A 12,967-nucleotide genomic window follows, 5' to 3' on the forward strand; every position below is an offset into this window, starting at 1 on the left:
CACACACACACACACGTCTGTATTGCTACCCATATTAGGACTTTGCATTGACTTCCACTCATTTTAGTAACCAATTTAAATGAATGCACACATTCAGAGTTTGATCAAATGTGTAATTTGACTGATTACCACTGACACACAAAGGTGAACATCAGGARCCCTCTTGTGTTGATCTGTATAACATAAACCCTATCAAATAAGGAAAATAAATAAGACCTTTTTATATATTAGAATAATGTCATATTTACCTATGATTTAGAAAAACAACAAAGAGAATAACTTAATATTGTTCATTCAACTTTTTTTTTTTTACACTTGTTCAAGTGGAGGTGATAATGTACCTGCTACTTGTTTGTAAATGTGAAGAAGATATTTTTAAAAGTGCATTAAGATGTTCTGGTAAAGTTATTAAGAAAGTGTTTTGTCTTAGTTCCCAACCCAGCAGATGTAGCCAGATTCTGTTGTTTTTGTTTACGACTAACGCTTGATGCATTGTCATGGAATTCATGAATTTATTTCTTTTTATAGATAAATTACAATCTGGAGTTTATTTTTGCAACTAACRCAGCAAAACAAAACAAAAAAAGCATTGTTTTGAGTATTTGTTTAATTTTAAAAGATATTTTACCAACTTCATCACATCCTGCAGGAACTCTTTCAGTGACTTCTGGATTTGCTTAATTAGGGGCCTGGGCATGCCACACTTTCAGGATTTTTACTTGCAGAACATGTTAATAGAATGTGCTGTATTTACTCTCCTCCAAATAAAACAGGTTTATTGTTTATAACTGACAAAATGGTGAAAAAAAGTTAGGAGGGCCTTCTGCCTAAGTTTATTTGATGTTTAGTTTTGCAGAGCGTGCTCCTTTGAGCCTTTAGGTTGAATTTGATCACCGACATTTCCACACCAGGATCCAATCAGACAAATGCTTTACATCAACCACCACCTTTTCTCTGAGCCTCTGTTTCAGATTCCTGTCATTTCTGCCCGTCTGTAATCCGTTTCCTCAGTCAGGTTTGGTGTTTGTGTCTAGATTTCTAATTCAGCAGCCCTTGTTTTGGCAGCGCCTCTGCTTTCATTTTTGGCTGAACAGAGTTCATTTCATTCCTCCAACCAGCTGAACCCTGACTGGTGCCAGCTTCTGTATCCTTGGCTGAACCACACGGTGTCTCAGTGTTCGCCGAAGAGCAGAGGAAACGAAGGCGGCCGAGGAGAGGAACTCTCCGGTGACCATTGCTCCTTCCGCTAAACATGGATATAAATATGTASCGGCTTCGACTCAGATCTWTCCACTGACTCGTTTCTTTAGTTTTCTGTTTTGGGCTTTTATTTTTCATTCAAACATTTTAACTCAAAATCTAAAAGTTTGCTGAAAATAAATATTGAAATTTGTAATATTGGCCTTCTTAGTTTAGAATTTTAAAAACATGATTTTTTGTGTGTGTTGYTTTTTTATTTGGATTCAGTCAGATGTCCTTGTTGCAATTGGAAGAACATTTACWACCATAAAAAGCAATGAAAGTTGAGGATTTCAAAATGACTTAATCTATAATAAAATGTAAGGAAGAGAAATAGATTTTATTTATTATACAAACTAACTATATATANCTGTTTATTCCTGTTTTTATTTTAATTATGTAAAGCACTTTGAAATGCCTTGCCGCTGAAATGTGCTATACAAATAAAATTTGATTGATTGATTGATTCTGGAGACGCTAACCGTCCAGAAAGTGAACTAGCATTTAATGGTGGTGTGATCTGTCAGGGAAAAGTGTCTAGTGTAGCAGTGACACAGTTGATGCTTCTCTCTTCAAGTATTAATTAAAGGGAGGATGGTGGGGGAAAAGGATGTTATGTATTTGCCAGGCATATATAGTGCCATTTCATAGCATAGTCAAGTAACTATGTTAATTTAGTTGCTTTATGTAAAATAAACATTTTTGAGCTTTACATCATGTTATAATGTAAATCCCTCATCAAAAACACACCTGGAGTGTTGCTGATTCTTTCATGCATGTTTGAGAAATCTTTTCATCTCCCGTGGCAACCAGTCAGGTGTGCTGAACGCCTTTGAGGCACAGCTCCTCCTCTGAGCTGCAGTTTCCAAGCTTTCACCTCACAGAGCCATGACTCCCCCACTCAGCCCCTTCAGACTAGCCAGCAGCAATCAGCAAACACCTGGCAGAGCTACACATCTACTGAGCTCGTTATACGAGTTACTTCTCAGTGCAAAGCTGGTAAAGACGTAGTTAAAAAATTAATAGAAGAGCCGTGTTGTGATTACTTCCTGAAGGCGGAGTTTCAGAAAAGAAGCAGGAGTTTCTTAAAGAGACAGAGGCCCAAATTCAAGGTGTTACTAAGTAAAATTTCTTTTAAGTCACATTTGAAATATTTAGCATTTTTATAACAACTGAAGGTGACATAGTAACTTGATTGTGCTATAAAATGGCACTCTGTGCCTGGAAAATGCTTCTTTAAGTGCAATTTGACTTTCCGTCAAACACCTGACTCTTCCGACTCTTTAAGAAGCTGCTAGCCTTTTACAGACATTCCCATTTGGCATGCTGTCAAAACAACGTTTGTCCATGCCGATGCTGTTTACAACCATTCTTAGGAATGTTGTAGTTGTATGTTAGACTCAGCAGACTTGCCCTTCCTCCAGGTGTTTGCTAATTGCTGCTGCCGCTAGTCTTTAGGAGCAGAGTGGAGGAGGCGTGCTATGTGAGGCAGAAGCTCAGCTAAGAACTGAGGCTCTAAAACGGAGTATGAGCAAGCATTTAGACATCCCTGAATAGTTGCCATGGGAGATTAAAGGATTTCTCAAACAAACATGAATAAATCAAAACAACAGTGGGGATGTTTTGACGACGGAATAACATGATCTAAAGCTAAAAAAAAGGGTAAGTTTTACATGACATCTCCCCTTTATTTGCCATCTTTAAAACTTTTTTTTTACCTTGATCTTTGGCTGCTTAGTTTTGTGATTTTGTTCCTACTCCCTCCGCCTTTTAGGTCTTAAAGTATCCAACATACTACACTAATCTGTGAGCCATAACTACAATATCAGGAAGCTCATAAAATACTTCTGATCTTGTCCTTTAAGTAAAAACATCTAAGCTTTTGGTCACAGTATACCAGCTAACCTTGGTACTGCCAGCATCTCCATCTGATTGTTTAATATCCACTGGTTCATTGTCTACAAAATACTGAAAACCACTGAAACCTGCTAGGATCTGATCTACTCCTGCTACTAGTTATCAGTTTGATTGACACATGAAGAGTTGCTTTTTTCCTGTCTCTAGTCAAAATCTATTTGTATTCTATTTCCTATAAAGGCAACATAAATATTTAGTCTAGTTTTTTTCTAATACATATCTATTTTCTGCTTATGCCAAAATATTTTTTTCTTTATCTTTTAGACATTTTCTTGCTTGTTCTACTGCTTTAATTCTTCATTAAATCTTTGCATCACTTGACATGAATCTTAGTTCCCAGATTCCCACACACACACACACACACACACACACACACACGCACCCCCCCCCCCCCCCCCCACACGTTTGCGTGGCTATCTTTGTGGGGACTTTCCATTGACTTCCATTCATTTCTACAGCCTAAACCTTACCCTGATCCTAACCCTAGCCCTAACCAAAACTCAATTCACACCTTAGTCCTAAATCTGACCCCTGACCCAAAAACAGTGTTTCCCTTTGTGGGGATCAGGCTTCAAACGCGTTGGACGCTCTTGACAAACACGCAGCAGCGGCCCTCAACGCGCCTTCACATAGACTTGGAATGTGAACCAGACGCACCTGACGCTCAAAACGCGTTTGGTGTAAGCGCACCATGAATGACATCAACCAACTCACTCACTCTTTGGTTACCTACCAACAACTTGTTGAGTAACTTGCAGCAACAATTAAAGGTTTAGTCTCCATGCCTTATAACTGCTAAAACACAGAACAATACTGCCAACTTTGGCAGTATTTAAACCCTCCTCCCAAAAAAAACCCAAAACAAAACTATTCAATATTTATTTGTATCGGCTGATATGAAACATATTGCGATACATTTTTCTGCCGTATCTCCAGCCCTAACTTGTATAAAATTATTTAAGACATGAGTATACTAAAACAGCAGGCTGTCTGGTTCTCATAATTAGCCTTCAGAGCTTTTTGTGTGCCGTTTTTCTGATGGATAAACCATATGTGATATCTGATGAGTCAGTTAGAGAGCGCATAAGAATGGGAAATAGCCATTTCCCATACCTTCTGGTTGCATGGCGCTATAAGCTTTCGTAATGCTGACATCAGCACCCAGCTCTGACAGCAACCAATACACATTCACACACACACACACACACACACACACACACACACGCACGCACACACACAAATTGCTAACTGGGTAAATGTTCTAGAACGCGATGCATCTTCATCAGTGCGACTACTATCGTCCTCAGCAGAACGATTCATTCAGAAGAAACTCAAAAAGCAACGTGCATCGCAGAAGCTTATTGCATACACACGCAAGCACTTTAAATATCAAATCTAAACCCAACTCCGAACTTTCACCCGCCACATTTTAAGGCCACACCTTAGCCGATGCACTCCAGCCAACACACCCTCGCCGGTACCTTGGTGGGCCCGCTGTGAAAGGATATGGCCATTCGGTGATCTTTTTGGCGTACTTCCTCACCAGGTTGTCTTCGCTGAAGAGGAAGAGGGAGCGGTTGACCGTTAGGCAGCTCTGCCGGACGGGTATGGGGTTGTACAGGGCCATGGTCCGGGCTCTCTGGGCCATCGACTGCTTGTACATCCGCTGCGCCCCGGGGGGCCCACCTTGCCTGCTGCCGCCGCGGCCGGGCCCCCCTTGTCCGCCGGCACCCCCGCCACCACCGCCACCACCACCTCCTCCTCCTCCTCCTCCGTACCTGTTGGGTAGCTCGTCTCCAAAGCGCGCCATTCTGCAGACACCAAACGCCAGAGGTTAGGAAGGAGCCGGGGGGAAACCTCAGAGTGACACCTCCACATGCCACCACCCCATCAGCCTCGGCTCCAAAGACACATGCAGAATGGAGGTTCGGATCTGTCTCTGTCTCTCGCTTTCTGTCCTTCCAACTCTATCTAGATCTGTTTTATTTGATTTTTTTCCCCCTCCTTCCCAGGTCTTCAGCGCCAAGAAGATACCTCCATTTGTGAGTTGGGAGGAGGAGAGGATGGGGGGAGGAATGGAGGGATGGGAGAAGAGAGAAGAGAAGGAAAGGAAAGCGAGTTATCGTGTATTTTTGGAATATGACGGGATATGAAACACGGCGATGTGTTTATATAATTTCTGTACAATCAGTTCTCTTAGAGGAAAAGAAAAATGAATATTTTATCAAGGCATCACCCTCTCTTCTCATCTCTCTGTCATGCTGTTCTTATTTCATTATTTTTGATCAGGAAAAGCAGCTCCAACAAGGAAAAAAAAAAAAAAAAAAAAGTCAGCAGCCGCTTCTCGTTTCTACGCAGGCGGATGAATCGATCACCTCAGACGCGATCAGAATGCATAGCTGTGCATTGAGAGAAGTAGTATTGCATCCTTCTCCAGCGAGCAGGCCGGCTCCAGACTGCGTCTTTTCCCTGCATCTTGTCAGGATCTGCAGTTGTCTTTCCCCCCACCCCCCTCTTTTTCCACCTTCTCTCCTCCTCCTCCCCCTTCGGTTCCCCCCGTTTTCTTCTTCTTCTCCTCCTTCTTTTTTCCTCTCCCCCCCTCCAACACACACACACACACACACTCAGCCGGATAAAAATAGAAATAGATAAGAGTAAAATCTTTAATAATTCATTTCTTCTTGTTCCATATATCCGCAGTGTTTGATGTGGCTCCCGCTGCCACCTTTCACTGCCGCCGCGGCTTTCCGCGTACACGCAAAAAACGTCAACCGACGGGGGGCTTCCCCAAAATCCGAGCCTGGTGACATTTGTTGATATTTGGTAATGGACGGTGCGGCATCCCCCCTTCCTCCTCCTCCTCCTCCTCCTCCTCCTGTTCCTCCTCCTCTTCTTCTACAAGGCGTCGGTCACTGATTTTTGGGCGTGATTGCGCGCACTTGGAGATGAAAATACTCCGATCCTGAAGTCTACCAGTCTATCTCGTCATTGCGTAAAAGAAAGAAGAAGAAGGGCAAGGAAGGAAGAAGAAAAATAGCCGAGCTGATGAAATAAAAACAAAAAAATAAAATTAATAAAATAAAATAATAAAAAAATCAAAAGATAATGTCCACGACAATCATCTATAATCCAGAGTTGGGGGAACAAGAATCCCAGACAAACAGGATCCGGATGATGGAGGCAGCATCGTCATCACCATCATCAATTCTCGGTCGAAAAACGCGACGACGGCGGCGGTGCAGGTGCGCCGGAACAGCAGCTCGCATCTTCTCCTCCACCGCCGGGCAGAAACCGAGCACCATCCCCGCCCAGCAGCATCGCCTCCTCTCCTCTCCCCCCTTCGCAATGCTCCTGAAACCCGAAAGAGGCGGCCAGCCAGGTCCGACGTCGCTTACGCGTCTCCCTTCCCCGTTGCCGTTTGTGCGCGCGCTACCTTTTCCCTTTCCCTCTTTGGGATTTTTTTTTTCTTTTTTTGGCGCCCCTCTCTCACAACCCCCCGCCCCCGGTTCCTTCAACCCCCCTCACGGGGAGAAAGTCAACCAACGACAGTCAGTCCGACTCCGATGAGGGGAAGGAGGCTGAAAACGAAAGACCCCGACGAGTGGAGATACTCCTGCGGGTTTTACTTTTTTCCCCCCTTCTTTAATGCGTTCAAATCGGGGTTGCGCCGCGTTCCGAGCTTCCGATGGGTCTGACGGGAACCGAGCGCCACGCGCAAATCCGTGGCCACGCCATGCAGCGCACGACGCACGGCGCCTCCCAACCCGCTCCCCAAGGCGCGCCGCAGTTACGCTACGACTGCTTCACCTGTGCGGCAAGGTGCGACGTCCGGCCTCACCCTTCAGTCAAATGGAAACTGAAAAAAGAGACGCCAAGTCATCAAACATTACTTAATACCTCAAGAAAAAAAAAATACAACTATGAAGTTCGATTTGATACATTTTAAGTTACACATTACATTTTGTAGAAGCGTATTGATTTCCTGTCATGGTGGTGCGTTTTTCAGGGCCTTTTGTTCCTTTAAAAAAAAAAAACAAGAAAAAGAAATAGCAATCGCCATAAGCGGAGGAGTGGCTGATTGGAATAGCCTGAGATGGCAAATTAAAGTCGATCGCAGTGAAATTTCCGCTGTAAAAGCCTGAAAACGAACCAGCGGGAGGATTTACAGGGATCCTCTCACAGGCTGACCTCACCGAGTGACTGGCATGAGTTTGGGGAAAGACTCTCTGCCAGCGTTGCACATCTACAGACTCGCATTTCAGCAATTCTTTGCCACAAAAAGAAAGTTGTATTTTTGTCTCGTTTCACTAAATTCTTCTGTGCTTTACGTGAATCATACGTGGTTTGCACAGATCCTAACATTCAGTCGTCAAAATGTTTAGCAGGTTTTTCAGTTATTTTAACAGAATTGCTAGCAAAAATACGAGTAATGTACATACTTTAAAAAAATATTTTGGTTGGAAATGATTTTGTATTGTTTTCCTAAATAATTGTCCACAAATAAATAAATAAAAATATATATTTAGCTGGACTGAGTWCAACAATGACTCTTTGGGTTGGAAATGTTGTAAATACGCAGTCTAACATTAAATCTTACTAAAAATACATTTTTATTGAGAATATGTGAAAATATGTGGAGAAATCCAGTAGSAAATAAGTAATGTTGCATGGCATTGCAGCTCACTGCGGGTTAAAATAAGTTACAAATACTTTGGTAAAGGCAATTTTATTTATATAGCACATTTTCAGCAACAAGGCAATACAAAGTCTTTTGCAGGAGTTAAAAGGAAGTAMAAACAAAATAAACCAAAGGAAAGAGCAAAGGAAGAAAAATAAACTAGATTTAGTCCTTCCATTTCCATCCCTCACAGTATCCCCTTATGTAATTCTGAATCCACTGCCAAATCCAACAAATGTATATTCAAATGTTGTTCCCTGCAAAACATCTTTGTGTTAAAGATAGAATAAAAGCTCATTCAAGACATCTGATCAGGATTGTTTTCAGCCAGCTTGATTTTGAATGGTCTCCCAGCTAATAAATGTCGGAAAATGTCTGCCAGCTAAATAAGCAGAACTAACTTTTAGCAGGAAATGAGAGTTTTAAGCTTTGTCCTGTTTTTTTTTTCTTTTGGGTGGAAATTAAAAGAAACATTTTATTTCTCCTTCCTCCAAGCTATTTTTGAAGGTTTGGCTTTGGCTTCCGAGCTGCTTTGAAGCAATCCCTCAAGCTGTTGGGCGAGGCTGAAGAGGACAAAACAGAGACGGACCTGTTTTCAAAAAGTGCCTTTCCTGTTGTAATAAGTTTAAGGAAAAAAACAAAAACAAAAGCATGTTAAATGTGTCGTAAGTCACAGTAAGGAAGCAGATGATGGAGAAAACAAACCAACCCGGTTGACGCTGTCCTTGGTGCTGAAACATCCACCGACAGATTCCTCTGGGGGGGGTTTTTTTCAACATTTTTTTTCTCTTTTGCAGGTGCCGTCCAAAGTGCTGAGCAAATAAAAACGAGTTTAAAGCACCGTATGCCACCGTGCTTTTTTCTTTCGGAAGCAATTACCTGCATTGTGCACAGGTGGGTTGGTTACTGTACCTCCCACCATCTGTTTCTTCTCACAAAGCCGTTTTCGAGCTCTACCCATCCCCCCCGAATCCCCCACACCGATTTTGGCTGTTCATTACCCGGAGTTTGAAGCTCTGTTTCCACTCCAAAGGGCTGTTAGAACTATGAAAGKGGGGGCCATATGGCGGATATCTGGGATGCATCATCCGAGGCCGAGTTATGCATGAATATTTTGCAACCGGAGTCTCAACAAACTCCACAGAAGAGGAGCGTCCGGTTTGTGTCGGGACAAGTTTCCTGATGTAAACCTGCGGTTTGGTTTCCATTCTGCACAGCATCCCTGTCTTTGTTAACATAATGCTTGTGTAGAGTGAATTTTAGGGCTGCAAGTAAAGATTACTTTTATCCGATTAATCTGTGATAAAGCAATTAATCGATTAATTGGATAACAACTTTTGCCAAATTCTGCCGACTTCTTTTGTTTATCCACTTCAGCCTTTAAACGCAAATTTCGAAAAGCGTCACAAGATGCAAATAAACAAATAATTCAATTCCTTTCTCAAATAAAAAAATAAACATTTTGTTGCCTAAAATGCAATAATATTGCATTCCTCCAGTGTATMATTTGTTGCAAAGGATGCAACAAAATACACTTTTAGCGTCAGCATGTGAAACCCTTTATACCAATAAAGGGGAGGACCGACCTGTTTATTGTTCCTGGATTAACGGATTTATAAATGGCCAGCAAATGATTCTTAATAGGAGAAATTTTCCGGTATTTAAACAGGGTGAAGCTAAAACTATGATGCCACTGGAGGAGTTCTGGCTGGAACATTATTTACAGACAAAGAAGGTTCTTTTTACCTCATATGCAAAATGTATTTTTGTTTGGCTTAAACGCTACTCTGGATATGTTGTTCTGTGAAGCAAATCGCCCTTTTGAGTGTGCACTTCAGTTAACAATTGATCATTTCACTAACCGATTAATCGTTTCAGCCCTACTTTCATTTTAGTATCTAGAGAAGGAAATTCAGCTGCCTGACATAGTCGTGTTCTCATTCCAGTGGATGACAAAAATTATCAAAATGTGATGATATTGTGCTGCAGTTTAATCTAAATACATAAAAAGGGACTTTAAAAATGAACTCATACAAAAATAAAACGATGATAATGTTCATCAAGCTCTACATCTCAGAACAATGCTGGCGTCTCTTTTTCACGTCACAACGGGACCGTCGCTCATCATCTGATTCACGGACTGGCTGCGATCAGGTCCGGCTCCTGCYGTCAGCAGAGCAGAGAGTGAGAGTGAGTGGTGAAATGGTGAGACGGGGGAGTGGAGTGGAGTGGGGGTGGCGCTGTGATTTGTACCGACCGTTGAAAACACGCTGCGGCCGGATGACAAACGACGCGCTTATCGACGACGGCGGATAATCGGAGCGATCGGAGTGGCTGCTGTCTGCGGCTTTGCGCTTTTTTTTTTTTTTTTTTGCCTTCTCGTTCTCCCGCTCTCCGGGATGCCCCTGCTGCTCTTCCTCCCGCTGCACGGCCACGCAGCACGCAGCTTTTCCCAATCCATCTCCATAGGAGAGTGCGTGCGTGTGTGTGTGTGTGTGTACGTGTGTGTGTGTGTGTGTGTGTGCGTGTGTGCGATGCAGAGGGAATCTTGCCGAGGCCCTGATGCGCAGCATTGTCATTCAGGGAGCGTTCACACAGGCAACCCCCGCAGGAAGCCCTGGCACCTCCCCCTTGAAGCACCCCCACTCCCCTCCACCCACTCCTCACCCTGTCTGTTCTCTGATCTCACTCAGCAGGCCGAAGCCACAGAGCTGACGGTGAGGTTGAAATAAGAGGGGAGGAGAGAGAGAAAGAGAGAGAGAGAGAGCGAGAGAGAAAAAGCAGAGTCGCAGTAAGATTATTGCCGGTTCATATTCTGCAACATTTCTAAGTCAAGATTCAGACCAGACTTATTTAGGGAAATCATTTTAACAAAATCCAAATGAATTGTTTTGGTTGGAGGCAAAAAGCTCCAAGCAATTACATTTTATTTAGATTTTACTTTGACTATTATTATTATTACTATTTGTTTTAGCAAAAAGCCTGGTTCACTGTAAACTTGTTCAAGACACAACCAGTTCTTGGCTGCCCTGCCCTTGTCTAATGCAGCCCTGGGCAAATGCCCATATCAAGAAGCACCACCGCCTGCATTTGTTGAACCTGTTTAACTTTATACACACTCGACACTTTGGCAGGTGTTTTTTTCCTTTTGTTTGTTTCCATTTGTGAGCCACTCTATATAAAAGTTTTAGCCACACGCTGAAAAAACACAAAATCTTACCAACTATTTTTAGTCCAGTTTCTAGTAAAAATATCTTAGTTTACAGGAAATTAGATAAAATTAACTTAGTAGGTTTTTAGGGAGATATAGGAGCTTGTTTTAAGTCAATAAAACAAGCTTGTTTTAAGTCAATAATTCTTGAATATTGATTAAAAAGAAAGAGCTACTTCCACCAGCAGATTTTTCCACTTATAACATAGACATTTTTCCGATGTTATAAGTGAAACAATCTGCCAGTGGAAATAGAACATTTTTTATGATCAATATTCAATAATTATTGACATAAATAATTATGTCAATAAGTTAGTTTTGTCTTTTTTAAAGTGAAATAAAGTATTTGCACTAGAAACTAGATAAAAAAACAGAAATGTTGTGATCCTGAAAGCCGAGTGTCAATAAGAACAGGAGCGTCTTAAAGAGACAGACGAACGAATAAAATTCCACAGCGTCAATTTGTGAAGTCAAATTTCTTTCAAGTCATATATGAACTGTAGCATTCTTATAACAAAAGGTAACATGGTTACCATGGATTGTGGTATAAAAAGGCATCATGTGCCCGGAAAATACATAATACCGGCCCTTTAAGAAATCCAGTTTGCTCACCAGTGTTTGCTAACAAAYCTAAGGACATGTGGAGGCAATCGGTCACACAGAATCTCTCTCGGGTGTCTGAGTGAACATCATTTTGGAAAACKATGCACCATTTTCCTTCCAATACGCTCTACTTTCTCTCGCTGTGTCTCATGTAGTCCTAATCAAACACATCACGGTTTGTGGCTTTAATGTGACAAATTGTKATAAGTTAAAAAGCTGTTTTGCAGCTTGTAAAAAACCCCCCCAAAAAACGGACCATCGCTGACAGCAGAGGTCCAGGACTCATCTTTCTTTTAGCGGTTCAACTTTTCTGCTGTTTTTCACACGCCCTCCMATTCAGATTTCAGGCCCGCTGTGATTTATGTATCCAAGTTGGGGTCAGGCTCTGCCGTGACCCCTTTCGCCCCRGCGATTCCCCGCCGTCCTGCCCCGAGCCGAGCGAGGTTCTGTTGTCATCACTGCTCATATCTGTCAGCTCCGTCCCCAGACCCATACCGCTCYGACTCTCCCGCTGAACAGTCCGGCTTGTGTTCCTACGGCCTCGCGGKCTTTCCTTCACGCTTTTTCAGTGTACCTGACTCTACCTCTCAGTGATTTTTTTTTTCTTTTTCCTTAGTTCTGCTTTTGTCCAGCAAAATGTGTTACAGCGTCAGGCCTAGCTGTTTGGCACCAACAGACATTATGCATTGAAATCAACTATGTGAAAGAAATGAAGCCGGTTTGTGTTGCTGCCGAGACATATAGCAAGCTGATGTGGCATCCAAGCTAATTAGAGGATTTCTCTCTCTCTCTCTCTCTCTCTCTCTGTTTTTGGCTCATACCCACGCCAGCTCAACCTGTATTAATTGATTGGCTAGTTAATGGAAGTGGAAAGAAGGAGCGCAGTGGGGAGAAAAAGGATGAGGAAGAGGAGTGTGCTGGCCTCAGCTAATGGCCCTTGATTGGGTGTGTGGAGTAAGCATTCTGGTCATAGAATCAGCAGTATAGAAAGCRAGATGAGAAATTAGGGACGGAGACAAGGACGAAGCAGAGCAGAGAAGAGAGGGGAAAGCTTGGAATTGTTTAAATTAGAGTAAATGGTCCTGCTATCCAGGAAAACACAGCAAAACTGAACATGTGTACATTTCTTTTTCTGAAGAAGATAATTTATAGTCATGATAAAAACACAAACCCCTAAAGTTTAAGGGCTTAGCATATTTCATATGCATATTTAAGGACTTGGAGGTCGACTCTAATATTTCACATGAGGTCAAATTTGAAAACAAAACAAAAAAAGAAGTTTTTTTTATACTGTCTACATTTTAGAGAGCATCTAAATA

The 12,967-nt window shown here is 42.2% G+C and overlaps 1 protein-coding gene and 1 long non-coding RNA gene across 2 annotated transcripts in view; both read right to left on the reverse strand.

The window, feature by feature from the left end:
- The window catches only part of cacna1ab (calcium channel, voltage-dependent, P/Q type, alpha 1A subunit, b), a 193,365-nt gene that overhangs the window by 142,242 nt on the left and 38,156 nt on the right, over positions 1 to 12,967 (reverse strand). The window contains exon 3 of the mRNA XM_017303769.1: positions 4,665 to 4,967. Within this exon, the coding sequence (XP_017159258.1) occupies positions 4,665 to 4,967 (303 nt within the window). The remainder of the gene's footprint in view (positions 1 to 4,664; positions 4,968 to 12,967) is intronic.
- Positions 5,806 to 10,182, reverse strand: LOC108166257 (uncharacterized). Its single transcript, XR_001776563.1, has 2 exons — positions 10,092 to 10,182; positions 5,806 to 9,997 (listed from the first exon to the last, which is right to left on the reverse strand). It is a non-coding gene; the product is annotated as an uncharacterized LOC108166257 (long non-coding RNA).

This window comes from Poecilia reticulata, linkage group LG1, assembly GCF_000633615.1.
Source record: "Poecilia reticulata strain Guanapo linkage group LG1, Guppy_female_1.0+MT, whole genome shotgun sequence".
NCBI lineage: Eukaryota > Metazoa > Chordata > Actinopteri > Cyprinodontiformes > Poeciliidae > Poecilia > Poecilia reticulata.